The sequence below is a fragment of the Capra hircus genome, chromosome 15 (assembly GCF_001704415.2).
Source record: "Capra hircus breed San Clemente chromosome 15, ASM170441v1, whole genome shotgun sequence".
NCBI classification, from domain to species: Eukaryota; Metazoa; Chordata; class Mammalia; order Artiodactyla; family Bovidae; genus Capra; species Capra hircus.
Genome location: NC_030822.1, coordinates 18,573,605 through 18,601,463, shown reverse-complemented (window position 1 = coordinate 18,601,463; position 27,859 = coordinate 18,573,605). Strand labels below are relative to the sequence as shown.

Below are 27,859 nucleotides of genomic sequence, written 5' to 3'. Positions count from 1 at the left end.
AAAGCATTTAAATATTATAAAACATTTCTAAGGACTAAAGCTGTTTGAAACCAAACTAACCCCTTGTTCCAGTCCTCAAAGAGCCTTTCTGAATAGGGACATGGCAACAGAACCAAATATATGTTGCCCTTGGCTTTTTCCAGTCCCCCTGACTTGACAGTGTTGGGGATCCCCTGCTCCCCTGGTCTTGGAAGCCCCTGAATGCTGGCTGGGCAGCAGCCTCCAGCCCCCACGAGAGCACTCCCCCCAAGCAGTGGCACAGACAGGAGAGAGACCATGAGATTTACCATGCAAGTGGGCACTGTATGTGGAGGACGTGCTGGGAGCAACAAGAACAGCAGGAAATACAGAACAGAAAATAACGATCTTTGAAATGACAACAAACAGGACACATTATCTAAGCACTAACACCTAAGGAGGCGGCTGCCAGGCTCTGGTGGGCAGCTCCTCAGGAGAGAGGGGCAGACTTCTTTCCAGGCTGCCTGGTCTTCAGGCCTTGTAACTTTTCATCTTTCAGCGCCTTCAAGAATTTATCTGCAGAAGACCAAAACAAGCTTAGATGTAGGAGAGAAAAGGGCTTTTTTCTAACACTTCCAAAGCTAGCTTTGGGGAAGCTATCATGTGCTTCCCCACATGAGTCCCAAACTTACTCAGACCCAAGATGGGTGAGAGGGGGGGAAACCCCTAAGAGCCAAAACACATACAAGTGGAGAACTATGTGGTTGAGAAATCCAGGACTTGGAAAGTCCAAGTATTCTAGGAGTTTTCTTCTTGAGGTAGTGGGGAAGGGGACATCAGAGAGTGCCTGATGAGTTGTGGGACCGTTCCCATAGCCACATGTACCTAAACATGTAGTTTACTTCACAATGGTGGGGATGGTCTTTCTAGACCCATCTGCCTTCCTCCATGGTCAAGTGCTAGCCTTAGCCAGACCAGGTGTTGGCAAAGACAAAGTCTGTTGAACAGCCTATGGCTCCTGAATATTCCACAGTGCAATCTGGTCCTTCTGGGAGTAAAACTGGATTTAACAACTTCACTCTGGAACAGGGACGACTCAGACAGTTTGCACACTAGAGGAATCCTGCCCACATCAGCACACTTGGTCTGCTCTGGTCTGTCTAAGACTTTAGACCTAAGACCAGATGGCAGAGGCCAGGACCCTGGTGAGAGGGCAGCCAGGGGCATCACAGGAGGTGACCTTCCAGCATTGAGAAATGGATGATCCCAAAGCCCCTTGGTGATCGTCCTCAGCCTTCTAGGTCTTGCACCTCTCCCTAGAGATCAAATGACCCTCACCTACTTCCCCTCCTTCCACTGAGGACACCAAGTTAAGATAAACACTGAGCCAGGTCTCTAGAAACAGGGGTTGTCTGTGGGGGGGGACCCTCTCAGGGTGGTTGTACTACTGTGAAGGAGGCTTAAAGTTCAACCTGGGGGTTGTGATGGACCGAGTTCCAGGTTTAGAGCTCAGAGTTCAAAGTAATAAAAAGGCTCAATTCGGAGGGAGGTTGGAACTTGGGGCAAAAGGGTCCAGATTTACGGTGGAGGAAGAAATTGGTTGAAATCCAGAATGAAGTGTCTGGATTCCGTGGTGGGGGAAGGTATTGGTTTGGGATCCGGGGTTCCTGGGAACTGGAGTCTGAGCCTAAAGGCCACACTGCGAGTGAGGGGCTCAGGGGACACGGAGCCAAGGAGGGAGCCGAGGCAGGCTAAGGTGCCGAGGTCACGCACAGCGCTGGGAGTCGAAGCCGTCCCCAGTTATGGTGAGCAGCTCCAGCTCCTTAATCCGGATCTCCAGCTCGCACAACTCCTCGGGGTGGGAGGCAGAGGCTAGCCGGGAGGTCGTGGGGCCAGGAGCCAGCGGGGAGGCCGCTGCCTCAGGCCTCAGCGGTGGAGAGTAGAAGAAGCGCAGAGGCTCGTAGGGGATGGAAGCCAGGCCGGAGGGCCAGGGAGGGGGACAAGGGCGCTCACTAGGGGGACCCAGGCCGGGTGGCGGCGGGGGTGCTGAGGCCGAGGGTGCCTGGGGCAGTGACCGGCCCCCCACCGCCGGCGCCCCTCCCGCCGGCGCCCCTCCAGCCTTCAGGGGCACGAAGAGCTTTTTCCAGATGTTGAAGTCGCTGAGCGGGGACGAGGAGATGCCGCGGTCGTAGAGAGACGGGAAGTAGAGGGGCGGAGCCGGTCGCTGGCTCATCGTGGGGCTCTGGCAGCCGCGCCGCCCCTTCGGCATCGTTTGAATGGGAAGCTGCGTGGGAGGAACCCCGTGCCAAGAGACGCGAGCCCTGGCCCGGCCCGAGTCGCCGGGATTCCGAGGTTCCACAGGCCACGCCCCGAGGGAGTGGCCCCGCCCCCAAACAGTCGGGGTTTTCAAGTCCGGCTGGCCACGCCCCAGAATGTGGCCCGCCGCCGCCCCCTGGAGTGAGAAAGGCCGCCCTAGTAGAGGGAACTGGGGAATCTGGCAGGTCCGTTCTGTTGTGCCGCTCATCCCCTACCTGCGATCACCCACCGTCCTCCACAACAGCACCTCCATGTCCTCTGCCGGGGTCCAGCCCGGGTGGATCCAGGGAATTCGAATCGGGGATGGAGTCGGAGTCTGGGAAAGGATTATTTAATTAGAAATATAAACAGATTAGGAAAGAATAGTGTAGTAGGAAAATTAGCGGAGAAAAGAGGCTGAATAACTTGGTTTACGTGGAAACCTAATAAAACCTCGAGACAAGAGGTTTGCACCATCTACTTAGGCCACTGGCGCCCACTTGAATAGTGGAGGGTGCCCACCTTGGGCTCCCTGTCACATGGATCTTAGAAGCCAGGGCAAGTAAGTAGACTTGGTGAGCCTCCGGCCTCCAGATGGGAATTCAGCCAGAAAAGGGGAGAAAAGAACAACATGGGGGAGCCCAGCATCAGTGCAAGACTCACAACTTTATTTTCAAAATCAGCTTATATACCCCAAGTTGTATATAAAGAAATAATGGAATATGCAGAGTTATGCAAGAGCAGCAGTCCTGACCCTCATTGAGACCAGGCTTTCTTTTTGCATACCTTCCCGTATACAAAAGGTCTCAGGTGGTTTACATTATCTTCTGGCCAAGAGGCCTGTTAACATTTTTATGGCTCTCTTCCTAGATAAATATCTATCAACCAGAAAACTGTTTTTCCCTAGAAGAGTTTTTTCTTTACTCTGCATCGCCCTCAAAGTACTAAATAAAGTTACATTCCTGTAGAACAAAGGTGCAGTGGGTTATAACAAAGATCTAATGTTGCTAATACCAGGTCTACTACCTGTTTTTTCTATATACCAACTATATCTACGAATAAAAGATATGAAAATTTGGCAGCAAGTATTGGCTCAACAAATGAAACCTTTAATCAGTCCTATTCTAATGATTTTGACTCCTCAGAAGCCCCTACATTCCTAGGATGTTTTAAGCCTCCTGTGCCTCTTGAGGTCGGGAGGCCACAAACAATCACATGCACAGCTGTAAGAGTCCAGCAGGCAGGCTAGAAAGCCATCAGAGGGGTTTTTGGATTGAAACACTCTTATTATGCCCAGGAGATTTATTATCTAAAAGCTCTAAATTAACTTTTTCCAGAAAAAGGTGGTGGGGGGACAGCCCCCTGTTAATGTCAGAAGAGTAGGTGGAAAGCATAACACAGTAAAGCAGGCAGACTCTGGTTTTGGGGGGTGGATGCTCAGGAAATTCCAGGGGGAACCCCTGAAACCTGATCATGCCCTTGCGTTTTGTCAGGCTTCCTTCCTCATGACCTTTGCCACAGGCGGGATTCCTCATGCTGGTTCCTGGCAGTCCTCCACACCCCGGCCAGGTCCCGCCCCAAGAGTCCCGCTACCACCACTGAATTTCACAAGACTCACTCGTGTTATTGCACCCCTGACTCCTGCTGTCTCATCCCACTATAACCTCATCCAAAAGTAGGAAGCCGCAAGCTGGTCAGAACTCCGAGAGGAAACTTTCTTCAGTCTCGCTCTCCTTTCATGTGTTTGTGCCTGCATGTGTGCGGGCATGCTCAATCGTGTTAGACTCTTTGCGACCCCACAGACTGTAGCCCACCAGACTCCTCTGTCCACGGAGTTTTCCAGGCAAGAATACTGGAGTGGGTTGCCATTTCCTAGCCAGGGGATCTTCCCCACCCAGGCATTGAATTTGCCTTGACAGGTGGATTCTTTCCCACTGTGCCACCTGGGAAGCCCCTCTCCTCTTATAGGGAGGAAAAAAAAAAATCCTAGAAACTTGCCCCCTGCATCAGCAGACTTCTCTTACCACCCCTCCTTGCAGAGAAGTCTGGGGAAACAAGTATCTGACTTTTCATTCTCTATAACCGAAGAAGCAGGTTGATGGGACTAGCTGTCAGGACCAACGCAAGTTTTCACCAAATTTCCCAGTGTTGTGGACAATTCTGGGAAAAAAAGAGAGAGCCTCTTATGGATTTGTAATAGATCTGACCTAGGTGTCTTTAGTGAAATGCAGTTTAGTTTTCTTCCTAACATTGCTTATCAGGAGCTAAAACGCAGTCAACAAACCACCAAAAGGAAATTCTGCAGAGCAACCCTCAAACAGCTCAGTTATTTTTCCAGGTGACTTGGATATACTGTCCAAGGATATGCCCAGCTCATTTAAATAGTAGCCTGTATTAGTCATAGACAGAAAAACCTCTGCCTAATGATACTGAGGTGAAGGAACAAAGATGGGTGGGTGCCAGTTTAGTCTGTTGGTCAGTTAAGATCTTAAGTCAGATCCAAGCCCAATAGCAAATATTGTGTGTGTGTATGTGTGCGTAGCAGCAAAGCAGAGTCAAATGTCCTGGACTGGCAAGTTGCTTGACTTCTAAGATGGTTTTCTGCAAAATAAAAGAACCAGGTGGCCTCATAGGGTTGTTTCTGATGATCAGATGGAAGACAATAGTGTGTGTGAAGAACTTGTAAACGTATGTATTCTGTCCAAATATAAGAGCAGTTCCCATTGAGGGGCTTGTCTGAAACTAGTAAGCTTTTTTTCCCATACTCACCTGTAAGCTTCTTGAGGGCGAGGATCTGGCCCAAGGATCTTATAATGCTGGGCATATAATGGTGGTGGTGGAGTGGTTTCGTCCCCAAGTTGTGTCCAACTCTTGTGACCTCATGGACTGTAGCTCTCCAGGTTCTTCTGTCCGTGGGATTTTCCAGGCGAGAGTACTAGAGTGGGTTGCCATCTCCTTCTCCAGGGGATCTACCCAACACAGGGATCGAACCCAGGTCCCCTGCATTGCAGGCAGATTCTTTACCAACTGAGCCACCAGGGCATATAATAGGACTCAATAAATATTTGGGCACTTTTAAAACAGTGTTATGTATTGTGGGACCTGAAGGAGATCAGAATATACCACCACAAAATACATCACTTTGGCATAAGAATTATTTTAAGTTGAAGTTAATTGAGAAAAAGCAGACACACGAGTTACTCTGTCCTCTCCTTTTCTGCCTAAAAGCAGAGCATAAATTTCCCCTTTTAAAGGTTACAGAATTTCCTTTGTAAAAATAAAATAAATTTCCCTTTGTGGAGGTATCCCCAACCCCTTCTCCCATGCCAGAATAAGGAGACAACTCATCACTGGAAATGGCCCTAACTTGAGTCTGCATAACAGAGCTTTACCAAACAAACTTTATCTTCCATAAGTTTCCCCCATTTATTGGGTTGGCCAAAAATTTGTTTGGGTTTTTCTGTAAGATCTTACTAAAAAACTTGAATCAATTCTTTGTCCAATCCAATATTTACCTTCCCACAGTTTACCTAGAAATGAAAATTCCTGGAAACCCAAGCCCTTTTTCCCTTTGTCTTGTTTACAGTTTATCACCTTTTGTTGAAATGGTTTAGGACTCTCAAGCCTAAACACTTCTTTGGGTTTTCACTACTGTTGTGTAAGTCTACGTCCCAACCAGTAACGCTGAAGAAGCTGAAGTTGAACGGTGTTATGAAGACCTACAAGACCTTTTAGAACTAACACCCAAAAAAGATATCCTTTTCATTATAGGGGACTGGAATGCAAAAGTAGGAAGTCAAGAAACACCTGGAGTAACAGGCAAATTTGGCCTTGGAATGAGGAATGAAGCAAGGCAAAGGCTAATAGAGTTTTGCCAAGAAAATGCACTGGTCGTAGCAAACACCCTCTTCCAACAACACAAGAGAAGACTCTACACATGGACATCACCAGATGGTCAACACCAAAATCAGATTGAGTATCTTCTATGCAGCCAAAGATGGAGAAGCTCTATACAGTCAACAAAAACAAGACCAGGAGCTGACTGTGGCTCAGATCATGAACTCCTTATTACCAAATTCAGACTTAAATTGAAGAAAGTGGAGAAAACCACTAGACCATTCAGGTATGACCTAAATCAAATCCTTTATGATTATACAGTGGAAGTGAGAAATAGATTTAAGGGCCTAGATCTGATAGATAGAGTGCCTGATGAACTATGGAATGAGGTTCATGACATTGTAGAGGAGACAGGGATCAAGACCATCCCCATGGAAAAGAAATGCAAAAAAGCAAAATGGCTGTCTTGAGGAGGCCTTACAAATAGCTGTGAAAAGAAGAGAGGTGAAAAGCAAAGGAGAAAAGGAAAGATATAAGCATCTGAATGCAGAGTTCCAAAGAATAGCAAGAAGAGATAAGAAAGCCTTCCTCAGCGATCAATGCAAAGAAATAGAGGAAAACAACGGAATGGGAAAGACTAGAGATCTCTTCAAGAAAATTAGAGATACCAAGAGAACATTTCATGCAAGGATGGGCTCAATAAAGGACAGAAATGGTATGGACCTAACAGAAGCGGAAGATATTAAGAAGAGGTGGCAAGAATACATGGAAGAGCTGTACAAAATAGATCTTCACGACCCAGATAATCATGATGATGTGATCACTAGTGTAGAGCCAGACATCTTGGAAAGTGAAGTCAAGTGGGCCTTAGAAAGCATCACTACGAACAAAGCTAGTGGAGGTGATGGAATTCCAGTTGAGCTGTTTCAAATCCTGAAAGATAATGCTGTGAAAGTGCTGCACTCAATATGCCAGCAAATTAGGAAAACTCAGCAGTGGCCACAGGACTGGAAAAGGTCAGTTTTCATTCCAATCCCAAAGAAAGCCAATGCCAAAGAATGCTCAAACTACTGCACAACTGCACTCATCTCACACGCTAGTAAAGTAATGCTCAAAATTCTCCAAGCCAGGCTTCAGCAATACATGAACTGTGAACTCCCTGATGTTCAAGCTGGTTTTAGAAAAGGCTGAGGAACCAGAGATCAAATGCCAACATCCGCTGGATCATGGAAAAAGCAAGAGTTGCAGAAAAACATCTATTTCTGCTTTATTGACTATGCCAAAGCCTTTGACTTTGTGGATCACAATAAACTGTGGAAAATTCTGAGAGAGATGGGAATACCAGACCACCTAACCTGCCTCTTGAGAAATCTGTATGCAGGTCAGGAAGCAAGAGTTAGAACTGGACATGGACAACAGACTGGTTCCAAATAGGAAAAGGAGTACATCAAGGCTGTATATTGTCACCCTGCTTATTTAACTTCTATGTAGAGTACATCATGAGAAACGCTGGGCTGGAAGAAGCACAAGCTGGAATCAAGATTGCCGGGAGAAATATCAATAACCTCAGATATGCAGATAACACCACCCTTATGGCAGAAAGTGAAGAGGAGCTAAAAAGCCTCTTGAAGAAAGTGAAAGAGGAGAATGAAAAAGTTGGCTTAAAGCTCAACATTCAGAAAATGAAGATCATGGCATCTGGTCCCATCACTTCATGGGAAATAGATGGGGAAACAGTGGAAACAGTGTCAGACTTTATTTTGGGGGGCTCCAAAATCACTGCAGATGGTGATTGCAGCCATAGACGCTTACTCCTTGGAAGAAAAGTTATGACCAACCTAGATAGTATATTCAAAAGCAGAGACATTACTTTGCCGACTAAGGTCCGTCTAGTCAAGGCTATGGTTTTTCCAGTGGTCACGTATGGATGTGAGAGTTGGACTGTGAAGAAAGCTGAGCGCCAAAGAATTGATGATTTTGAACTGTGGTGATGGAGAAGACTCTTGAGAGTCCCTTGGACTGCAAGGAGATCCAACCAGTCCATTCTGAAGGAGATCAGCCCTGGGATTTCTTTGGAAGGAATGATGCTAAAGCTGAAGGTCCAGTACTTTGGCCACCTGATGCGAAGAGTTGACTCATTGGAAAAGAGTCTGATGCTGGGAGGGATTGGGGGCAGGAGGAGAAGGGGATGACAGAGGATGAGATGGCTAGATGGCATCATGGACTCGATGGCCGTGAGTCTGAGTGAACTCCGGGAGTTGGTGATGGACAGGGAGGCCTGGCGTGCTGCGATTCATGGAGTCGCAAAGAGTCAGACACGACTCTGAGACTGAACTGAACTGAACTGAACTGTGTAAGGCCCACATGTGCATGCATAATAAATCTTTTCTCCTGTTAATCTGTCTTTTGCTGCTTTGATTCTCATGACCCAGCTACTGAACCTAAAGTAGCAGAGGAGGTTTTTTCCCACCTCTACAGAACTGTAGTAAAGGTAAGAACCAGGGTCTGAGACTCAGACCTGGGACCAAGCTGTGAATCCACTGTGTATTTGGCTGTGTGGGTGAACCTTTCTGAATCTTAGTTTTTCATCCATACAGTGGAAATAGAAATGGTACCTACTTGCAATGGGTTGGCAAGATTAAATGAGACAATCTAAGTACCTGGGCATAGTACCTATATTAGCTCTTGTTGTTACATGTTGAAGATCCTTAGAATGGAAAGAGACTTTGCATTAAGTTTTATTGAATTATGTAATATAATCAGATGTTTTTATGTGTATTTCTCCTTTCAAAGAGAGAAAGCTTCCAGATGTTTTTTCTTAGCTCCAAGATAATCTAAAGATTTGACACTGGATGGCTTAATCATAACACCATTGTGTTAGAAAATGGGTTTATAAAGAGGTTGCTTCCTGTAACAAGCACACTGCAAGAAAACTCAGGTGCCACAATGAGATAAACCTGAGTTTGGAGGTGAAGTCCAAATGGAGCCATAAAAAAATCATGGTTGTTAAGAAAAACGCCTACAGATTATTTCTGCAAGCAAAGGTCCAGGAAATTCAAGTTGCTAAAGAAAAGATAAAGCAGGCTTATGTTCATTTTAAACAGAATCTTTCTCTCCTGGAGTCCAAAGCTGTTGTATAATCTGCCTCTCCCCCCAAATCCCCATTTAGTGCCATCGTATTGGGCTTGAGGGATTCAATTCCTAACACCCCTGTCCCCTGCTTGCATTTGGAACCAAGACACACTTGAGGCCTTTTTTGCTGATGAAGTTCAGTTGGAAGAAGTGGTTAGTGGTCTGGCAGCCAGCCAGGCTTACTGATACTGCACTTCTCAATTGACCTCACCAACCAGCGCAAGGCCCTGTCCCTTTGTGTGCAGAGAAAGGGCCTTCATAGGCACAGTGAAGAGACTGCCAAGAACCAACCTGATCCTTTCTCTGAACTCTCTAAGCAGGGCTGTCCTTTCTCCACTCTAGAGGAGAGGGGCCAGGAGCGTCACTCTTCATAAGACATCAAGATGGAAGTTCCTCCCAACACTGACTTAAACTCTATTTACCTAGTTTGCCTCGTTGCAGTTGGAGTTTGTAAAATTTCCATGGCCACATCCCTCTCCAGCCTGGCAGTCCTGGGGTGCTGTCTGCCTGGCTCCCTGAGTCGTGGGACTGCTGAAGATGGTACAGAAGACTTCCCCTGGGAGTACCCTTTCCCTCCATCACTCTAGTTCTGCGTCTAGATACACTGCTGGCCAGCACACCTTCTCTAGGGTCTCTGCCTCTTCAGGGGTACATCAGGATTTTCCATGCTTGCCTTGGCTCTGGATGGCTTTTAGGGAAATACAGTGGCTTGGAATATAACAGAGTTGTTATGGAGAGAATGTTTGTGTCCACTCAAATTCTTATGATGGAAAAGGCAATGGCAACCCACTCCAGTACTCTTGCCTGGAGAATCCCAGGGACGGGGGAGCCTGGTGGGCTGCCATCTATGGGATTACACAGAGTCAGACACGACTGAAGCGACTTAGCAGCAGCAGCAAATTCATATGAAATCCTGACTCCCATTGGGAGGGTAGTAGGAAGTGGTTATGTCCTAAAGACACAGCTCTCATACATGGGATGAGTGCCCTGAGAATAAAAGAGCTCTCTTGCCCTTCCACCATGTGAGGACACAGAAGACCACTGCCAGTGAACCAGGAAGTACACTCACCAGACACCAAGTACACTGGAGCTGTTATCCGGGACTTCCCAGCCCCCAGAACTGTGAGATAGAAATGTTTGTTGTTTATGCCATGCAGCCTATGGCATTTTTTATATAGCTGCTTGAACAGGCTGAGACAAGAGTCAATGCTTGAATCAGGACTCTTTGTGACTCCGAGAAAATCATGCTAGCTCCCTGACCCTCCGTCTTCTGACCTGGAAAGTGAAGACAGTATCTGCTTGATAAGCAGTACCTGGGACACATCTCTGCTGCTCAATGAGGTGTGACTGATTAGTTTTCACTTCCACATGGATTCCTTTGTTTATCATGAGGTCCTGGTAAGTTAATGAGAAAAATGGATCAGGAGGGGTCCCTCCTTGAAAATCAGACCCCCTCCAGGTTGAGAGGGCTTCCCTGGTGGCTTAGATGGTAAAGAATCTGCCTGCAATGTGGGAGAACTGGGTTCGATCCCTGGGTTCAGAAGATCCCCTGGAGGAGGGCATGGCAACCCACTCCAGTATTCTTGTCTGGAGAATCCCATGGACAGAGGAGCCTGGCAGGCTACAGCCCATGGGGTTGCAAAGAGTCAGACATGACTGAGTGATTAAACAGCAGCAGCAGCCAGGTTGAAAAGCCCTATACCCTAGAAGCTGATTAAGACACTGACAGGGAAACCACAGAATGCATTTCAGGACGAAGTGCTGAAGGTTCTCCCATCTTCGCGCAGAAATAATTCAGTGAGAGGCAGAGTGACAGATTCAGTTCAGTTCAGTCACTCAGTCGTGTCCAACTCTTTGCATCCCACGGACTGCAGCACACCAGGCCTCCCTGTCCATCATCAACTCCAGAGTTTATTCAAACTCATGTCCATTGAGTCAATGATGCCATCCAACCATCTCATCTTCTGTCATCCCCTTCTCCTCCTGCCTTCAATCTTTCCCAGCATTAGGGTCTTTTCAAGTGAGTCAGTTCTTCACATCAGGTGGCCAAAGTATTGGAGTTTCAGCTTCAACATCAGTACTTCCAATGAATATTCAGGACTGATTTCCTTTAGGATAGACTGGTTGGATCTCCTTGTAGTCCAAGGGACTCTCAAGAGTCCTTTTAGTTACTGAAACTTCTGAGAAATCCAAGTGGGCAGGAAAGGGAGTGCCACCCTGAGAACTTAGTGGGCTGCAGTTCTTTAATCAAAGGAAGAGGTGGGGGCGAAGACCACATTGTTCCTCATTCTTAAGTGGACATCAAGCGTCCATCAGCTCCTCCTCTACACTGAGTGGGGGAGCTTTCTTATCTCTACATAGTCAAACTGGAACTGCGGTCGTTGTTGTTCAGTTGCTCAGTCGTGTCCAACTCTTTGCGACACCATGGACTGTAGTCTGCCAGGCTCCTCTGTCCATGGGATGCTCCAGGCATGGAGAATACTGGAAGGGATTGTCATGCCCTTCTAGGGGATCTTCCCAAACCAGGGATTGAACCCAGGTCTCCTGCATTGCAGGCGGATTCTTTACCATCTGAACCACCAGAGAAGCCCAATGGCACTACAGAAATGAGAAACAGGTGGTAACATATACTAAAATACGGCAAATCATGTCATTTCAGTAAAATGTCACCTTTCTCCCATATATGTGTGTGTGTGTGTATATATATATATATATATATATTTTTTTTTTTTTTTTTCCTGTTTTGGCCACATTGGGTCTTGGTTGTGGCATGTAGTATCTTTAGTTGCAGCATATGACCTCTTAGTTGTGGCATGTGGGATCTAGTTCCCTGACCAGGGATTGAACCCAGGCCCCCTGCATTGGGAATGAAAAGTCTTAGCCACGGGACCACCAAGGAAGCCCCCACTTTTCTTCTATATTTCTGCTTTTAGTACATGCAAAAAAAGCCCCTTCTCGAGAATCATTAACTTGATTTTGGTGGGTATGATACAGGTCTTATTCCATCATCATTTTATTGTTTGGGGGCATGTCTCATGCTTCTGAGGCACAGCTTTGTTGCCAAGCAAGTCTGTGTGGTTTTGTTGCTAGGCAAAGCCTGCTTGCTTTCTTTGCTAAGCAAGCCTGCTTTCTTGAGTGATCATTAACTTACTGGAGTCTTCCATGGAGTTAACTATTTAGTCATCTGCTTTGTCCTTTTACTCTGTCCTTATGGTGTGTGTGTTAGTTGCGCAGTAGTGTCTGACTCTTTGTGACCCCACGGACACCCCCCAAGCCCACCAGGCTTCTCTGGCCATGGAATTTTCCAGGCAAGAATACTGGAGTGGATTGCCATTCCCTTCTCCAAAGGAACTTCCCAACCCAGGGATCAAACCCTGGTCTCCTGCATCACAGGCAAGATTCTTTACTGTTTGAGCTACAAGGAAGTCGTCCCTTTGGTAGTAAACATATAAATAGAGGCTACTGTGTACCAGGTACTTGTCATCACTCACTTTATCTAACAACCCCTAGAAGTAGGTGTCATTATCCCCATTTTCCAGATGTGGAAACTGAGGCACACAAGGTTCAGTTAACTTACCTGAGGTCCTGTGGCTGGTTGGCATCAGAGCTGGAGTTCCACACAGGCAGGCTGACTCCAGGGCCCACTCCCTCCGACAGCTTCCCAGAAGTTGCCTCAGCCCTCAGGCAAGGCCACTTTCCTGGCCTCTGGCTTCCCATCCTCTTCTTGGCAGGGCGCTGGCTCTAATTGGAAGTTGTTTGTACCACAGTTCAAGGGCCGGCTATTCTGGGAACCATGGAACAGTCTTTTCTTTATTACTTATTTGAATTAACCATTGTGTTGGTCTGAACCTCGGGGGTGGGGCAGAGGCATTCCCACCTCCCTTCCCAACACCCACTATTTCAAGAAAGTTTCTTAAAACTGCAGCCTAGCCATTTTTCTTGTTTCTTTTGGTTGGATATGTTGCTCTGCGTTCTAAGTGTTAGTACAGTTTTTAATAAACCAAACCCTGGGAGGTAGATTGGCTAGCATGGAGAATGCAGGGGCTTGGAAGATGAGACCCAAGTCTGAGTCCCATCAACCAGCATGAACTAGTGGTGAAACCTTGGGTGAAATAATTGTCACTAACACTTGCTGTCCACTTAGTGTGTTTTCATGTTACACTGATGGTTACAGTTGTAGTGTAGGTCGTCAGAATTTTCTGTTCACAAGCAACAGAGTTTGATATTGAGGATTTATACAGAGGGATATGAGATAGCTCATGGAATTAAAAGCTTAAGATTTAGGTTTAGAAGATGCAGAGACCAGGGTAATTTTGGGGGTCCACGTAAGGGGAAGAAATCAACAGCCTGTTCAGTGTGGCAGCTGGGGTGGTAAATGCTATTGGCTGGCTATTCTCGATGACTGTTTTTAACCCTTTCCGTTGCTGCCATCCCCTACAAAGACTGGAAATTCTGCCAGCCCCCTTGAAGCTAGGGACAGCCATGAGACACAGATCCAGTCAGACACATATCTGAGAGCTTTCTGAGAAGGGTTTTACTTTCCCAATAAGAGGGACAGAAACAACTGAAACTTTCTGATCTTGTCTTCCTGCCTTGAACCCAGATGCAAAGCTGGAACTTCTGCAGTCATTTTATGATCAGGAGGGAAAGACCAACATTAGCACAAATATCCCAGCCCAGACATCACTGAGCAGCTGAATCAACTGCCAGCGGCTGCCCACCTCCAGGCTGAGTACCCTGGGCCCCACCGCCCCACTCGGTGAAATGGACAGACTCTGTAGTTTGCAAACACTCTGATGGGTTTGGGTACAGACAATACTATGCACGCGCTGTGCTAAGTCACTTCAGTCCTGTCTGACTCTTTGTGACCCTATGGACTGTAGTTCACCAGGCTCCTCTGTCCATGGGATCCTCCAGGCAGCAATACTGGAGTGTGCTGCCATGCTCTCCTCCTCCAGGGGACCTTCCCGACCCAGGGATAGAACCTGCCTTTTGCATCTCCTGCACTGGCAGGCAGATTCTTTACCACTAGCGCCACCTGAGAAGCCCCAACACTATGCACAGTTACTGAGAAAAATGAACTCATATGCATACAGTGCCTAGACTAGTGCCTGGCACACAGTAAGCCCTCAGATTGTGACCCAATATGCTCCCTGTTGAAAAATTTAGAGCCAGGTCCCATTTATCTACCCTAGTAGAGTTTAAACATTATGCTGAGTTCCACTTCTGGTCACAGCATCATAACAAGCCAACAGTGCTCACATACAGGGTCAGCATGCTGGAGCTCACTAATTTGTATATGGCCCATAATAGCAAGGGTAGGAAGAGCAACAGCCCCAGGGAAGCTGATCACGGAAAGGAAGCTGCCTTCTCCACAGTCAGTCTTCTCCAGGGGATCTTCCTGAACCAGGGATCGAACCCGGGTCTCTTGCATTGCAGACAGATTCTTTACCATCTGAGCCACAAGGGAAGCCCCCAATGGGGTTATCACCACCCAATAATGAACCCAAGACTAGTGACTCTCCAACTCATCTGGCCTTTGTAGTATTGCCTGTTGGCGAGGGGTGGGGTGCTGCAGCACTAGCATGTGGGAACTCAGTTCCATGAATAGGGATGGAACCTGCACTGAAAGTGTAGAGTCTTAACCACTGGACCGCCAGGAAGTCCCTGTACTCTCGCCTTTGGGTCCAGACATTCAACCCTTAGCCTATGCCATGAGTCGTAGCAACTATCTGCAGGAAGAAACCTCGAAACTTTAAGACTATTTCTACAACCTCTGCTGATTCTGACTCCCAGCAGTGCTCTCCCTAGCTCCCTTTTAGCAGATTCTGCTTTAGAGAATGACCCCCTTCTCAATGCACTCTGGCCCCAAAGTGGGCACAAGACCCAGGAGAGCAAGCAGACAGTCTCACCTTGGCATCTGAATCTAGAAAGAGAATTCTGCAACTTCCCAACTCTTGGTTTTTTTCTTAATTAAAAAAAAATTTTTTTTTGGCCACGAGTCTCAGCTCCCCAACCTGGGACTGAACTTGGGCCACGACACCTTAAAGTGCTGAATCCTAATCACCAGGAAATTCCCCCAATTCCTGGCTTTTTTCAGTCTGGTTGAAATCCTCTTCAAAGCTTCCCAAAATTCATTTCCTGCCTAAGTCAATCAAAGTTTGTTCTTGTTCTTTAGAACCAAAAGGCACTATATGAGATGAGCTGCTTTGCTATGGAATGGTCAGTACTTCCTCAGGCAGAAGTCCTATTAAGGAGAGAGTCACCCCGAGTTGCATTCTGTCTTTGAAAAGAATATTAAAGATGATGTAAGGAAAAACACTGAGTCGACAAGGAACACAAGCACCAAAGTAACGCTAGGTTGGGATGAGGAAGCCTCTATCTGGTCAAGTAATAGCAGCCACGGAAGAAACCAGGTGCTACGATCTCTTCTTTCAGTTGCTACTGTTGGACGTGTTGCATATGTTGCTATTCTTTTGGGCCAATAACCACACTCGTGCATTTGATGAGATTTTATTTTCAGAAAAAAGGCAGGATTCATTTCAGTCTGTCCAGCACATCACAAAAACAAGGATTTTAAAAAAAAATCAAGAAATTTTACCTTTATCTGTAAAAGTCAGGCTATGCTGTTACATACAGCCAAGATTGTAAGCATACACGTCATTAAGTCTACTGAATCTTATTCACCAGCACCCACAACCAAAAGGCAAAACTTTGTCCTCCTGAAAAGGTGGGCACTTTTTAGCAAACTGATAATGCTTCTGAAAGCCTCAGCATTTGTGATGATGCTAATAGCCCTTACAAATGTATTTTAGACAATCTGTGCTGACTCAGCTAGGAGCCTACTGGCTGTGTGTTGGCAGGTAAAACACACCCCTGCAGACCTGTTACTGTTCATGATGACATCTGGAACTTCCAAATCCTAACCCCAAAGGCCCCTCCTGTTCCATTCACGCATTATACATGCACACATAAAGAGTGTTCCTATCAGTAACAGTTAAAATAAGCATACTTAATAACTGCAAGTCACATGTAACATAGAATATTCAAATGTTTAGTTTTTAACTGTGTGTGACAAATCCAAGACAGCCTACCATGTCAACAGAAAAGGTGGGGAGTGGAAGGGATAGTTTTAACACACTGTTCATTTATGCTACTGAATTTTTCTAGGCAAAGACAGCAAAGCCAACACAAAATTGAGGGACAGAGGAAAACTGATTTGAGCCACTGGTACCTCTTCGAAGACAAACCTTGTGCTTCCATGCCCTGCCATCTGGAAAGCTTACCTCCTTCCCAGGCAGCTGCGAAGACAACAGTCATTCCTATTACTCTTCTTTAAGAATTTCATTGTCCCTGACTGACAGTCCACATCCGAAAGATGGGTCATGCCTACCTGGCAATACAGGGGCCATGAAAGGCGAGCATAAAGCATTCCTTGTGAGAAAGACTGTTGAAAAGGAGCCCCTGCTCCAGCTACCCCAAAAGAGTACTGACCACACTAATTACATCCAAGGAACCAGAGGGAAACGTCTGAGGACTGCAGAGCAACTCAAGCTGTCCCTGCAAAGCTGGCCTCACAAAGTGCAGAGTAAGAAGCATGTCATCTCACTCACATTACACACAGTTCACTCTTTTTTCAACTCAAACAGGTCTTCTCTGCCAAGAGGACTGGTCTTCAGAATCTTTCTGAATTCCTCTATTATTCAAGTTGCTCAAGCTAGTTTTAGACTTTCCCAACAGGATCCAGTTGGAAAATAAAAAGCCTTTGGAACACAGCATCACATGAAGGAAGGAATAGATAGAAACAGGACATTCAGGAGAAGTCCTCCTGGCACAGATTTAGAGATAAAAGCGGCAGACTGCCACCAGCAGCAGAGTGAGCAGCAGCGGTGTCTTCTCAGATACGCTCGTCCCGTCACTTTTGTTACACAGGTTCTTCTGGCAGCAGTCATAGTGGAGCTCCTTCTCCCCTAAGGCGTTTGCGATGAACTCAAAATTGCAATGTTCCAAACTCCAACACTGGCGGTAAACTTTTAGCGGCACTGTGGGGAACCACACACATAAAGGGTAAGCAATCAAGCAGGTAAAGCTCTATACTTGTCTTTGAATTCTCATATCTGGCTAAAAAGATGCAGGATCCAGCTCTGAATGGAACTTCTCCATAAAACTAGAGTCTCAGCAGAGCCAGTACAGTTATGCGTGCATAGGAGGCAACAGGTGATCATATTAATGCTCGAGATTTACTAAGATTTTTAAATGCATGCCCTCTTTGATTTGGCAATCCCACTTCTAGGATTTACTCTCTGAATGACTTGAAAAAGGGTTAAGATACACGCTCAAGAATGGTCACTGCACTACCATCTGTAGCAGCAAGAAACTAAAAGACAGTCTGTTAATTAAAAAAAAAAAAGCATCTGAATAAATTATGGTAGCAGTTCCACACAACAAAGCTCCATGCAGATAAGGAATGTCATAGGACTGTGTGTGTTGACATGAGGAGTTTTAGTTTCTTTAAAAAAAAAAATGCAGAAAAAATAGATAAATTGGACTCCATCAAAATTAAAAACTTTAGTGCTTCAAATAGTTAAAGAACACTTTAAAAAATTAAAAAGACATAACCCACAAAAGGAAGAAAATGTTTACAAATCACATATCCAAGAAGAGTGAAATACAACTGAACAATAAAAAGGCAACCCAATTAAAAAATGGGCAAAGGATATAGACACTTCAAAGATATACAAATGACCAATAAGTGCACAAAAAGATGCTCAATATCATTAGTCATTAAGAAAATACAAGTCAAAACCACAATGAATATCAATTCATATCAACTAGGATGGCTGTAATCAAGAAAACTGGAAAATAACTAGTGTCATGGAATATTAGAACCCTCATATATTGCTTGTGGAAAGGTAAAATGGTGCAGATATCTCGGGAAAGTCTAGTATTTCCTCAAAAGATTAAAAATAGTTTCCATATGACCTAGTAATTCTACTTCTAGGTAAGTACATCACCCAAGAGAACTGAAAACTATGTTCACACAAAAGCTTATATATCAATGTTCATAGCAGCATTATTCAAAACAGCTAAAAAGTGGAAACAAACCCAGATGTCCATTAACTGATGAACGAATAAACAAAATGTGGTATTTCCACCTAGTGGAATATTATTTGGCCATAAAAAGGAATAAGGTACTGTGATATATCCAATAACATGGGTGAATCTTAAGAACCTCATGCTCAGTGATAGGAGCCAGTCGCAGAGGACCACAACATTTTATGTTTCAGTTAATATCCAGAAAAAGCAAATCCATGGAGCTAGAAAGTAGATTAGCAGCTGCCAGGGTGTGTGGGGAGGAGGAAGGGACAGTGACTGCTAATAGGTAAGTGGCTTCCTTTTGAGACCACAACAATGTTCTGAAACTAGACAGTGGTGACAGTTATACAGACTTGTGAATATACTAAAGACCACTGAATTATACACTTTAAAATGAACTTTGGAACTTAGATATGTGAATTACATCTCAAGAGAAAAAAAACCTAGATGCAGATCAATATGTAGAATGTGGTCCACTTGTATAAAGCACATGTATGGGGCTAAATATATTAATTTTCTCTGGAAGGATTCCCAAGGAATTTAACAGTGTTACCTTCACAGACAACTATCTTTCATTTACCTATTTATTATATTTATATGTGGATTGATATTTAAAATAAAGTCACTGGATGAATCTATTTCCAAAATATTTTAACTTCCTTTAAAAATCATTAAACTAGTAACACAGGAAAAACTTTCCAAAAGAATATGCAGTTGTGGTCCTAATTTTTGCACAACAAAGGAAAATAAAGACCAAAAGTATATATGTCAAATATATAAATAAGCTATGTTAAGTGAAGAAAAAAAAGTGTTGAGAGAGAATTATGATGTTAGATTTTCCTCTTCGAAAGTTACAGTATGTGCTAGATGCTAGGGACACACAGATATATCAATAAAAAGCTGGTGCTTGCCCTGGTATCATTTTCTTTTCTTCTGTGTTGGAAAGATAAAAAATACAGATGCCTATTTTTTTTACGTAAGCCTTGTAACTAATTTTTATCCAATTGCACTCACAGCTCAGAGCAAAAACCCCTAAGTTAATAACTGCAGGTATAACTGTTCTGTACTCCCCTTCAGAGATGAGGTGATGGCCCGGATTTTAACGAAGTTTGGTCAAGTGGCAGAGGCCAGGACAAGTGTTCCAGTGACTCTGCTTGTTTGGATCATAAGCATTTAAGAGGCTGCTTCTAAAACTGTACTAAAAATACTGTTGAATAGGACAAGTTACTGCCTTATGTAATAATAATCAGACATTGGAACTAGGAAGGCATTAAAGCCACCAGAATGTTAATTTGGGAAGCCTAACAGCTTGAGAAGGGTGGATTAATTTTGTCATAATTATTCATTAGTAAATTAGTCATTTATTAATAACTGCTACCAATTAATCATGTACTACCTGTTCTGCAGTGAGCCAAGCATTTTACTTGAATGATCTTACTTGCATAACAACCTTACAAGGGAACTTCTCACCAAAGCCACTATCAGAATGACCCGAATAAAAGTGGATTACATCAGTCACTGGAATGTTGAAGGTTCTCTCTCTGAGCACAGCCTCTCTACCCTTTTTGAAGATTTGGTTCAAGTCTGTTTTTACCAAGCAATAGCCCCCAATTGCCTTAGGGACCCTTAAATATATCCCTTATTTGAAAGGCCATTTCAGCAATGATTGCTTGACACTGTCATCAGAGGCTCTGCCAGACTCCAAGTACATGGTTTATACTTCTAGGACCTAGCCAGGACGCCAGGAAACAGTGGCTGAATTAATACCTGTCTCTCTTCTAGACGGCATCTGCATAGCACTATCAGACACATTTCTCCTCTAACTGCCCTACTGACCTTGGGAGATAAGTATTCCCATTTCACAGTCTGAGGGTGAAACGTGGTTAAATAATTTCTCCAGTGTACGCCTGGCCTTTGACTCATGTTTATGACAACATGTACTCTGCGTCTCCCAGGCTGATGTCAGAGCTGGAGGGGGATTTAGAGGATCTGTTGGTATCTGCCTTACTGTAAGGTCTGAGTATCTGTATTTCAAGAACTGCTACTACCACATGTCTAGCTGAAGTTTGGGGACATATGTTCATGAGAAGAAGAAAATTATTACTTGAGATTCACATCATCCTTTAAAAAAATTGTATTTTAGAGTTTCAGATTCACAGCAAAATTGAGCAGAGTTCCTATATAGCCCCCTGATGCGCCCAGCCATGACCCTAAACAAGCTCCCTCACTATTAACATCTTCAACACCTCCATTTGTTGCAACTGATGTCATCATGATCATCCAAAGTCCATAGTTTACATTTAGGTTCACTCTGGATACATTCTATGGGGTTTGACAGAACATATGACGTGTATCCACCACTATAGTGTCATACTGGTTGCCCCAAAAATCCTATGCCCCACCTGTTCATTCTTCTCTCCTCCCCACTTAACCCCTGGCAGTCACTGTCCTTTTTATTATCTCCTTAGTTTGCCTTTTCTGAAATATGTTGTTGGAATGATAACTGTACTTAGCCTTCCCAAAGTGACTTCTTTCACTCAGAATTATGCAGTTTGCTTCATGTCTTTTCATGGATTGATACCTCATTTCTTTTTAGTCCATTCTTTGGACATACCACCATTTACTTATCCATTCACCAAGTTTGGGCAATTATGAATAAAGCTGCTGTAAACATCCATGTGCAGGTTTTTATATGGACCTAAGTTTTCAACTCATTTGGGTAATGAAATCAAGGAATGCAATTGTTGAATCTAGGGTGAGGGTACACTTCGTTTTTTAAGAAACTGCCAAACAGTCTGTACGACTTTACATTCCCACCAGCAGTGAATGAGAGCTCTAGGAGCTCCACACCCTCACTGGTATCTGGTGTGGTCAGTGTTTTACATCCTGGCCCTTCTGACAGATGTGCCTCACTGTTTACAGTAACTGTTTTTAAAAGTATAAAAGTTCATTATAAGATGAATAAATTCTGGGGATCTAATGTACAGCATGGTGACTGTAGTTAATAATGTGCTTAGTCGCTCAGTCTTGTCCGACTCTTCGCGACCCATGGACTGTAGCCCGCCAGGCTCCTCTGCCCATGGCAATTCTCCAGGCAAGAATACAGGAGTGGGTTGCCATGCCCTCCTCCAAGGGATCTTCACAACCCAGGGACTGAACCCAGGTCTCCCATATTGCAGGCAGACTCTTTACCATCTGAGCCACCAGGGATGCCCAAAGTAAGTGGGTAGCCCATCCCTTCTCCAGGGGACCTTCCCAACCCAGGAATCAAACTGGGGTCTCCTGCATTGCAGGCAGATTCTTTACCAGGGGGTTAATAATACTAGATTGTCTATTCAAAACTTGCTTAAGAGAATAGACCTTAAGTGTTCTCATCATACACAAAAAGGTAATAATGGGAGGGGGTGAATGTATTAATTAGATTGTGGTAATCATTTCACACTTTAACTATATACAGCTTTTGTCAATTATACGTCAATAATGTTAGAAAACAATTAAAATGAAAGCTTACCCATTTAGGTAGGAAACAACAGGATTAGAGAGCTGGAAAAAAGACTTCAATTTCACTCTACTTCCCTCATCCCTTCTCTCCACCTCTACCATCCAACATACCCATTCCGTCAATAAAAAAACACAGGCAGGACGAACTTACTGCTGGCAGGACAGAGATCTGAGCTCAAAGCTTCTAACTGTTAATCTAATACTTACTCTACACATAATACTGCCTTTATTATCTCATCGGGAAATTATACTTTTTGTTGTGGGGGTCCAAGAGACAGATGATCAGGGTTAAGAAGTAAGTCTCTGTGTTTGTAGATAACTGGTGCTCAAATATTTGTAGAGTAAATGGCTCTTCTCTCTGGGGGCCTCACTGTGCTTTCTACATTAGCAGTGAATCAACATGGTCTTCCAGGTGAGGCAGAGGAACTGTCTCCCTACAGAAACAAGGACCTCATGTGCAGGTCTTAGAATTAGAGCTGCATTCCAGGAGCTAGTACCAAAATCAAGAGATACTCCTATTATTTACACAGGAGAATTCTAATTCATCCTGATTTACTGAGGGACTTTTCCTTTCTGGGGGAATTAATCTCCCCCTTCTTTCTATCAGGTTTTTCTGAGCTTGTGGGTCTCCCAAAAGTTTTCTGAGTTTACCTGATGTGCTCAGCATTCTTTTGAAGGATGCTGGGAAGAACCTGCATAGAGAGTGTGAGTGAACTAACTTGAAGGGTGTTTTTATTTTTATCTTTTAAGAGATGGAAGTTGGGGGTTTACCTTGTACACTCACTAAGCAGACCCTGAAATAGCCGCTCCTCACCTCACAGTATCTTTTCTACATGTCAATTCAATCTAGAACCACACCTAGTGAGAGTAGAGGGCATGATGTGGCTGGTTTCTTGCCTCTGCCCACCATTTCCTAAATTCTGCTTTACTAGGATTTATGGAAGAGGCAATTCCATAGTCTAACCAATTTGGAAACTGCAGATTTGACAGAACTTGTCAATGCAGGCCACTCCCCATTCCAAAGCCCATGAGTGCCTTGCTCTCTGAAGCCACCAAGCCTCGGTACCTGCTTATCCTTTCTTTGGAACACCCTTCCCCACTTATGCGGAAGTCCTCTTACTTCCTAATTGTTCGTTGAGCTCAAGCTTGAGTCCCCTTCATTCATTGATTCAGTCACTCAGTCGTGTCCAACTCTTTGCGACCCCATGAACTGCAGCGCGCCAGGCCTCCCTGTCCATCACCAACTCCCGGAGTTCACTCAGACTCACATCCATCGAGTCAGTGATGCCATCCAGCCATCTCATCCTCTGTCGTCCCCTTCTCCTCCTGCCCCCAATCCCTCACAGCATCAGTCTTTTCCAGTGAGTCAACTCTTCGCATGAGGTGGCCAAAGTACTGGAGTTTCAGCTTCAGCATCATTCCTTCCAAAGAAATCCCAGGGCTGATCTCCTTCACAATGGACTGGTTGGACCTCCTTGCAGTCCAAGGGACTCTCAAGAGTCTTCTCCAACACCACAGTTCAAAAGCATCAATTCTTCGGCACTCAGCTTTCTTCACAGTCCAACTCTCACATCCATACATGACTACTGGAAAAACCACAGCCTTGACTAGATGGACCTTTGTTGGCAAAGTAATGTCTCTGCTTTTCAATATGCTATCTAGGTTGGTCATAACTCTCCTTCCAAGGAGTAAGCGTCTTCTAATTTCATGGCTGCAGTCACCATCTGCAGTGATTTTGGAGACCAAAAAAATAGTCTGACACTGTTTCCACAGTTTCCCCATCTATTTGCCATGACGTGATGGGACCAGATGCCATGATCTTCGTTTTCTGAATGTTGAGCTTTAAGCCAACTTTTTCACTCTCCTCTTTCACTTTCATCAAGAGGCTTTTTAGTTCCTCTCCACTTTCTGCCATAAGGGCGGTGTCATCTGCATATCTGAGGTTACTGATATTTCTCCCGGCAATCTTGATTCCAGCTTGTGCTTCTTCCAGCCCAGCGTTTCTCATGATGTACTCTGCATAGAAGTTACATAAGTAGGGTGACAATATACAGCCTTGACATACTCCTTTTCCTATTTGGAACCAGTCTGTTGTTCCATGTCCAGTTCTAACTGTTGCTTCCTGACCTACATATAGGTTTCTCAAGAGGCAGGTCAGATGGTCTGATATTCCCATCTCTTTCAGAATTTTCCACAATTTATTGTGATCCACACAGTCAAAGGCTTTGGCATAGTCAATAAAGCAAAAATAGATGTTTTTCTGGAACTCTCTTGCTTTTTCCATGATCCGGAGGATGTTGGCATTAGATCTCTGGTTCCTCGGCCTTTTCTAAAACCAGCTTGAACATTTGCAAGTTCACGGTTCGTGTATTGCTGAAGCCTGGCTTGGAGAATTTTGAGCATTACTTTACTAGTGTGTGAGATGAGCGCAGTTGTGTGGTAGTTTGAGCATTCTTTGGCATTGGCTTTCTTTGGGATTGGAATGAAAACTGAACTTTTCCAGTCCTGTGGCCACTGCTGAGTTTTCCTAATTTGCTGGCATGTTGAGTGCAGCACTTTCACAGCATTGTCTTTCAGGATTTGAAACAGCTCAACTGGAATTCCATCACCTCCACTGGCTTTGTTCGTAGTGATGCTTTCTAAGGCCCACTTGACTTCACATTCCAGGATGTCTGGCTCTAGGTGAGTGATCACACCATCGTGATTACCTTGGTCATGAAGCTCTTTTTTGTACAGTTCTTCTGTGTATTCTTGCCACCTCTTCTTAATATCTTCTGCTTCTGTTAGGTCCATACCATTTCCGTCCTTTTTTGAGCCCATCTTTGCATGAAATGTTCCCTTGGTATCTCTAATTTTCTTGAAGAGATCTCTAGTCTTTCCCATTCTGTTGTTTGCCTCTATTTCTTTGCATTTATCACTGAGGAAGGCTTTCTTATCTCTTCTTGCTATTCTTTGGAACTCTGCATTCAGATGCTTATATCTTTCCTTCTCTCCTTGGCTTTTCGCTTCTCTTCTTTTCACAGCTATTTGTAAGGCCTCCTCAAGACAGCCATTTTGCTTTTTTGCATTTCTTTTCCATGGGGATGGTTTTGATCCCTGTCTCCTCTACAATGTCATGAACCTCATTCCATAGTTCATCAGGCACTCTATCTATCAGATCTAGGCCCTTAAATCTATTTCTCACTTCCACTGTATAATCATAAAGGATTTGATTTAGGTCATACCTGAATGGTCGAGTGGTTTTCCCTACTTTCTTCTATTTAAGTCTGAATTTGGTAATAAGGAGTTCATGATCTGAGCCACAGTCAGCTCCTGGTCTTGTTTTTGTTGACTGTATAGAGCTTCTCCATCTTTGGCTGCATAGAATATAATCAGTCTATTTCGGTGTTGACCATCTGGTGATGTCCATGTGTAGAGTCTTCTCTTGTGTTGTTGGAAGAGGGTGTTTGCTATGACCAGTGTATTTTCTTGGCAAAACTCTATTAGTCTTTGCCCTGCTTCATTCCGCATTCCAAGGCCAAATTTGCCTGTTACTCCAGGTGTTTCTTGACTTCCTACTTTTGCATTCCAGTCCCCTATATTGAAAAGGATATCTTTTTTGGGTGTTAGTTCTAAACGGTCTTGTAGGTCTTCATAGAACCGTTCAACTTCAGCTTCTTCAGTGTTACTGGTTGGGGCATAGACTTGATTACTGTGATACTGAATGGCTTGCCTTGGAAATGAACAGAGATCATTCTGTTGTTTCTGAGACTGCATCCAAGTACTGCATTTCAGACTCTTTTGTTGACCATGATGGCTACTCCATTTCTTCTGAGGGATTCCAGCCCGCAGTAGTAGACATAATGGTCATCTGAGTTAAATTCACCCATTCCAGTCCATTTTAGTTTGCTGACTCCTAGAATATCGATATTCACTCTTGTCATCTCCTGTTTGACCACTTCCAATTTGCCTTGATTCATGGACCTGACATTCCAGGTTCCTATGCAATATTGCTCTTTACAGCATCAGACCTTGCTTCTATCACCAGTCATATCCACAACTGGGTATTATTTTTGCTTTGGCTCCATACCTTCATTCTTTCTGGAGTAATTTCTCCACTGATCTCCAGTAGCATATTGGTCACCTACTGACCTGGGGAGTTCCTCTTTCAGTATCCTATCATTTTGCCTTTTCATCCTGTCCCCTTAGGACTCTGCATATATTAAATTCCCTCCAGAATGATACACGAGTATAAGTAAATAAAGACATCTGTGACGGCTACACCAGCCTCTCTCAATTTTCATTGTCTCCTTTCTTTATCTTTTTATCTTGAGCTCCTAGCTCAGGCTCTAGCACATAGCAGGCTCTCAAAAGTTTGGGAGGCAGTCAGTGTAGGTATTATGAGAACAAGTGTCGGAATTGGATGGGTTTCCATGTTCAAATCCTGAGCTGGTTTCCTTGACCTTTGTGTTGCTTAATCTGAACCTCAGTCTCCTTGTTTACCAAATGGGAATAAAATATTACCCCAAGTGGTAGATGGAAAGCATTAAATTTTTTTAAGAAATGGAAAAACAAAACAAAAACAAATGGAAAGTGCTTAGTGTCATATGCAACTGGTGCTATTAAATGGTAGCTATTACTTGTTGAATACAAGTCTAACAAAAAGAAGATGGCAAGGATTTTTTCCCAGACTCTCTTCATCCCATTACACTCAGGCAGAGAGGGGAAGGGGAGGCTCTTACCAGCCTTAACGTAGAGACAAGCATCTTGATTATGTGTACAATTGACGACTGAAGTGCAGTCAACTTGGTTAATACAGCTGTAGCATTGCAGACTGTGACCTAGAATCAGGAAGAATGACTGTCAGGACCTGGTAGATGAGCAGTGCAGAAGCCAAGCCCACCATCTCCAGAGCGTGGGTCAGAGGTCAGCAACTCACAGTGGGATGCCTTCCCACACAAACCTGCAGCAGACACATTTTCTGAAGTTCAGACTACAGTTCCAGAAGTGGTTTTCCGGACCCTGTGGCATGTGCAAAGGGAATGTCCAGGTTTCAAAACCCATTTAACTGTGCAATTGAGACGCTTTCTCCTACTTTCAACCAGAAGTGATTAATCTGCAATGTTAATAACAGGTTGAAAGGAACCCATCAAGAGGATAAACTAACAGAATTCCATAAAAACTTCCAAGGAACAAATATGCTCTAACACCACATTCTCATGGACTGATCATCGGTATTTGGTAGTACCTATCTGTGTGAAAAGACATGTTCCAAGATGAAATACATTAAATCTATTACAAATCAGTATCGACACACGAACATTGCAACTCATTTGATTGATGGGGAACACTAATTTTTGAATCAGTGTAAGCAAAATGTTATTCTCCCAGAAAGAATTCCACTTTTATTAGTAGGGCTATATCATAAATAACTGTACTCAATTATTAATTTTTGAATCATCAATTAAAAACTTACAGAAACTTGTTTTCTCTCTTATTTATACAGAAGCCTACAAAATACCCTTGGCTTTTGTCTCTTGGCCTGCAAAGCCTAAAATATTTACTATTTGGCCCGCTACAGAACAAGTCTGATGGCCTTCGGGATAAGGCATCCTCAGTGCGGCTGTTCCCTGCTGAGGGACTGGCCCATCACCAGGAGCAAACACAGCCAAGGGACAGGCCACAGCCATGTGTCTTAAAGCCATATGGGTGAGCAGACATTGCACGGTGACACTGAACAGAAGGGCTGGCTCCTATCAGAAGCAAATGCCTCTGGTTCCCCAATTTGAAAAATGACTACCACTCCCATTCCGTTCTTAGGATTCCTCTTTGGTGGCTAGACTTCAAGTTTCCCTGAATTATTTTCCCTTTGTTTTATATGACAATGGTGACAGGACACAGATGAGTCATATTCCACATTTGCCATGTAATCAGTATTTGGTAGCACCCGTATGTATGAGAAGACATTTTCAAAGATGAAATGTGTCAAGTGTCATAGAAGGATGGAATGGTGAAACCAAGACCAAAACGTGGGTTTCAGCACCCAAGAGCTGACTTTTAG

At 44.3% G+C, this 27,859-nt stretch overlaps 2 protein-coding genes across 2 annotated transcripts in view; both read right to left on the bottom strand.

The window, feature by feature from the left end:
* Positions 283-2,230, bottom strand: C15H11orf91 (chromosome 15 C11orf91 homolog). Its single transcript, XM_018058959.1, has 2 exons — positions 1,732-2,230; positions 283-534 (listed from the first exon to the last, which is right to left on the bottom strand). The coding sequence occupies exons 1-2, from the start codon at positions 2,225-2,227 to the stop codon at positions 449-451; spliced, it is 582 nt and encodes a 193-aa protein (XP_017914448.1). The 5' UTR covers positions 2,228-2,230; the 3' UTR covers positions 283-448.
* The window catches only part of CD59 (CD59 molecule), a 28,631-nt gene continuing 16,491 nt past the window's right edge, over positions 15,720-27,859 (bottom strand). Inside the window, exons 3-4 of the mRNA XM_018059261.1 lie at positions 26,541-26,639; positions 15,720-17,264 (exon numbers count right to left, since the gene is read on the bottom strand). Of these exons, the coding sequence (XP_017914750.1) occupies positions 17,062-17,264; positions 26,541-26,639 (302 nt within the window). The 3' untranslated portion in view covers positions 15,720-17,061. The remainder of the gene's footprint in view (positions 17,265-26,540; positions 26,640-27,859) is intronic.

Coding starts and splice junctions, on each gene's coding strand:
- C15H11orf91 (XM_018058959.1), bottom strand. CDS start 2,227: ATGCCGAAGGGGCGGCGCGGCTGCCAGAGCCCCACGATGAGCCAGCGA. Junction 535..1,731: donor CGGCTTCGACTCCCAGCGCT/GTGCGTGACCTC, acceptor GGTCTTCTGCAG/ATAAATTCTTGAAGGCGCTG.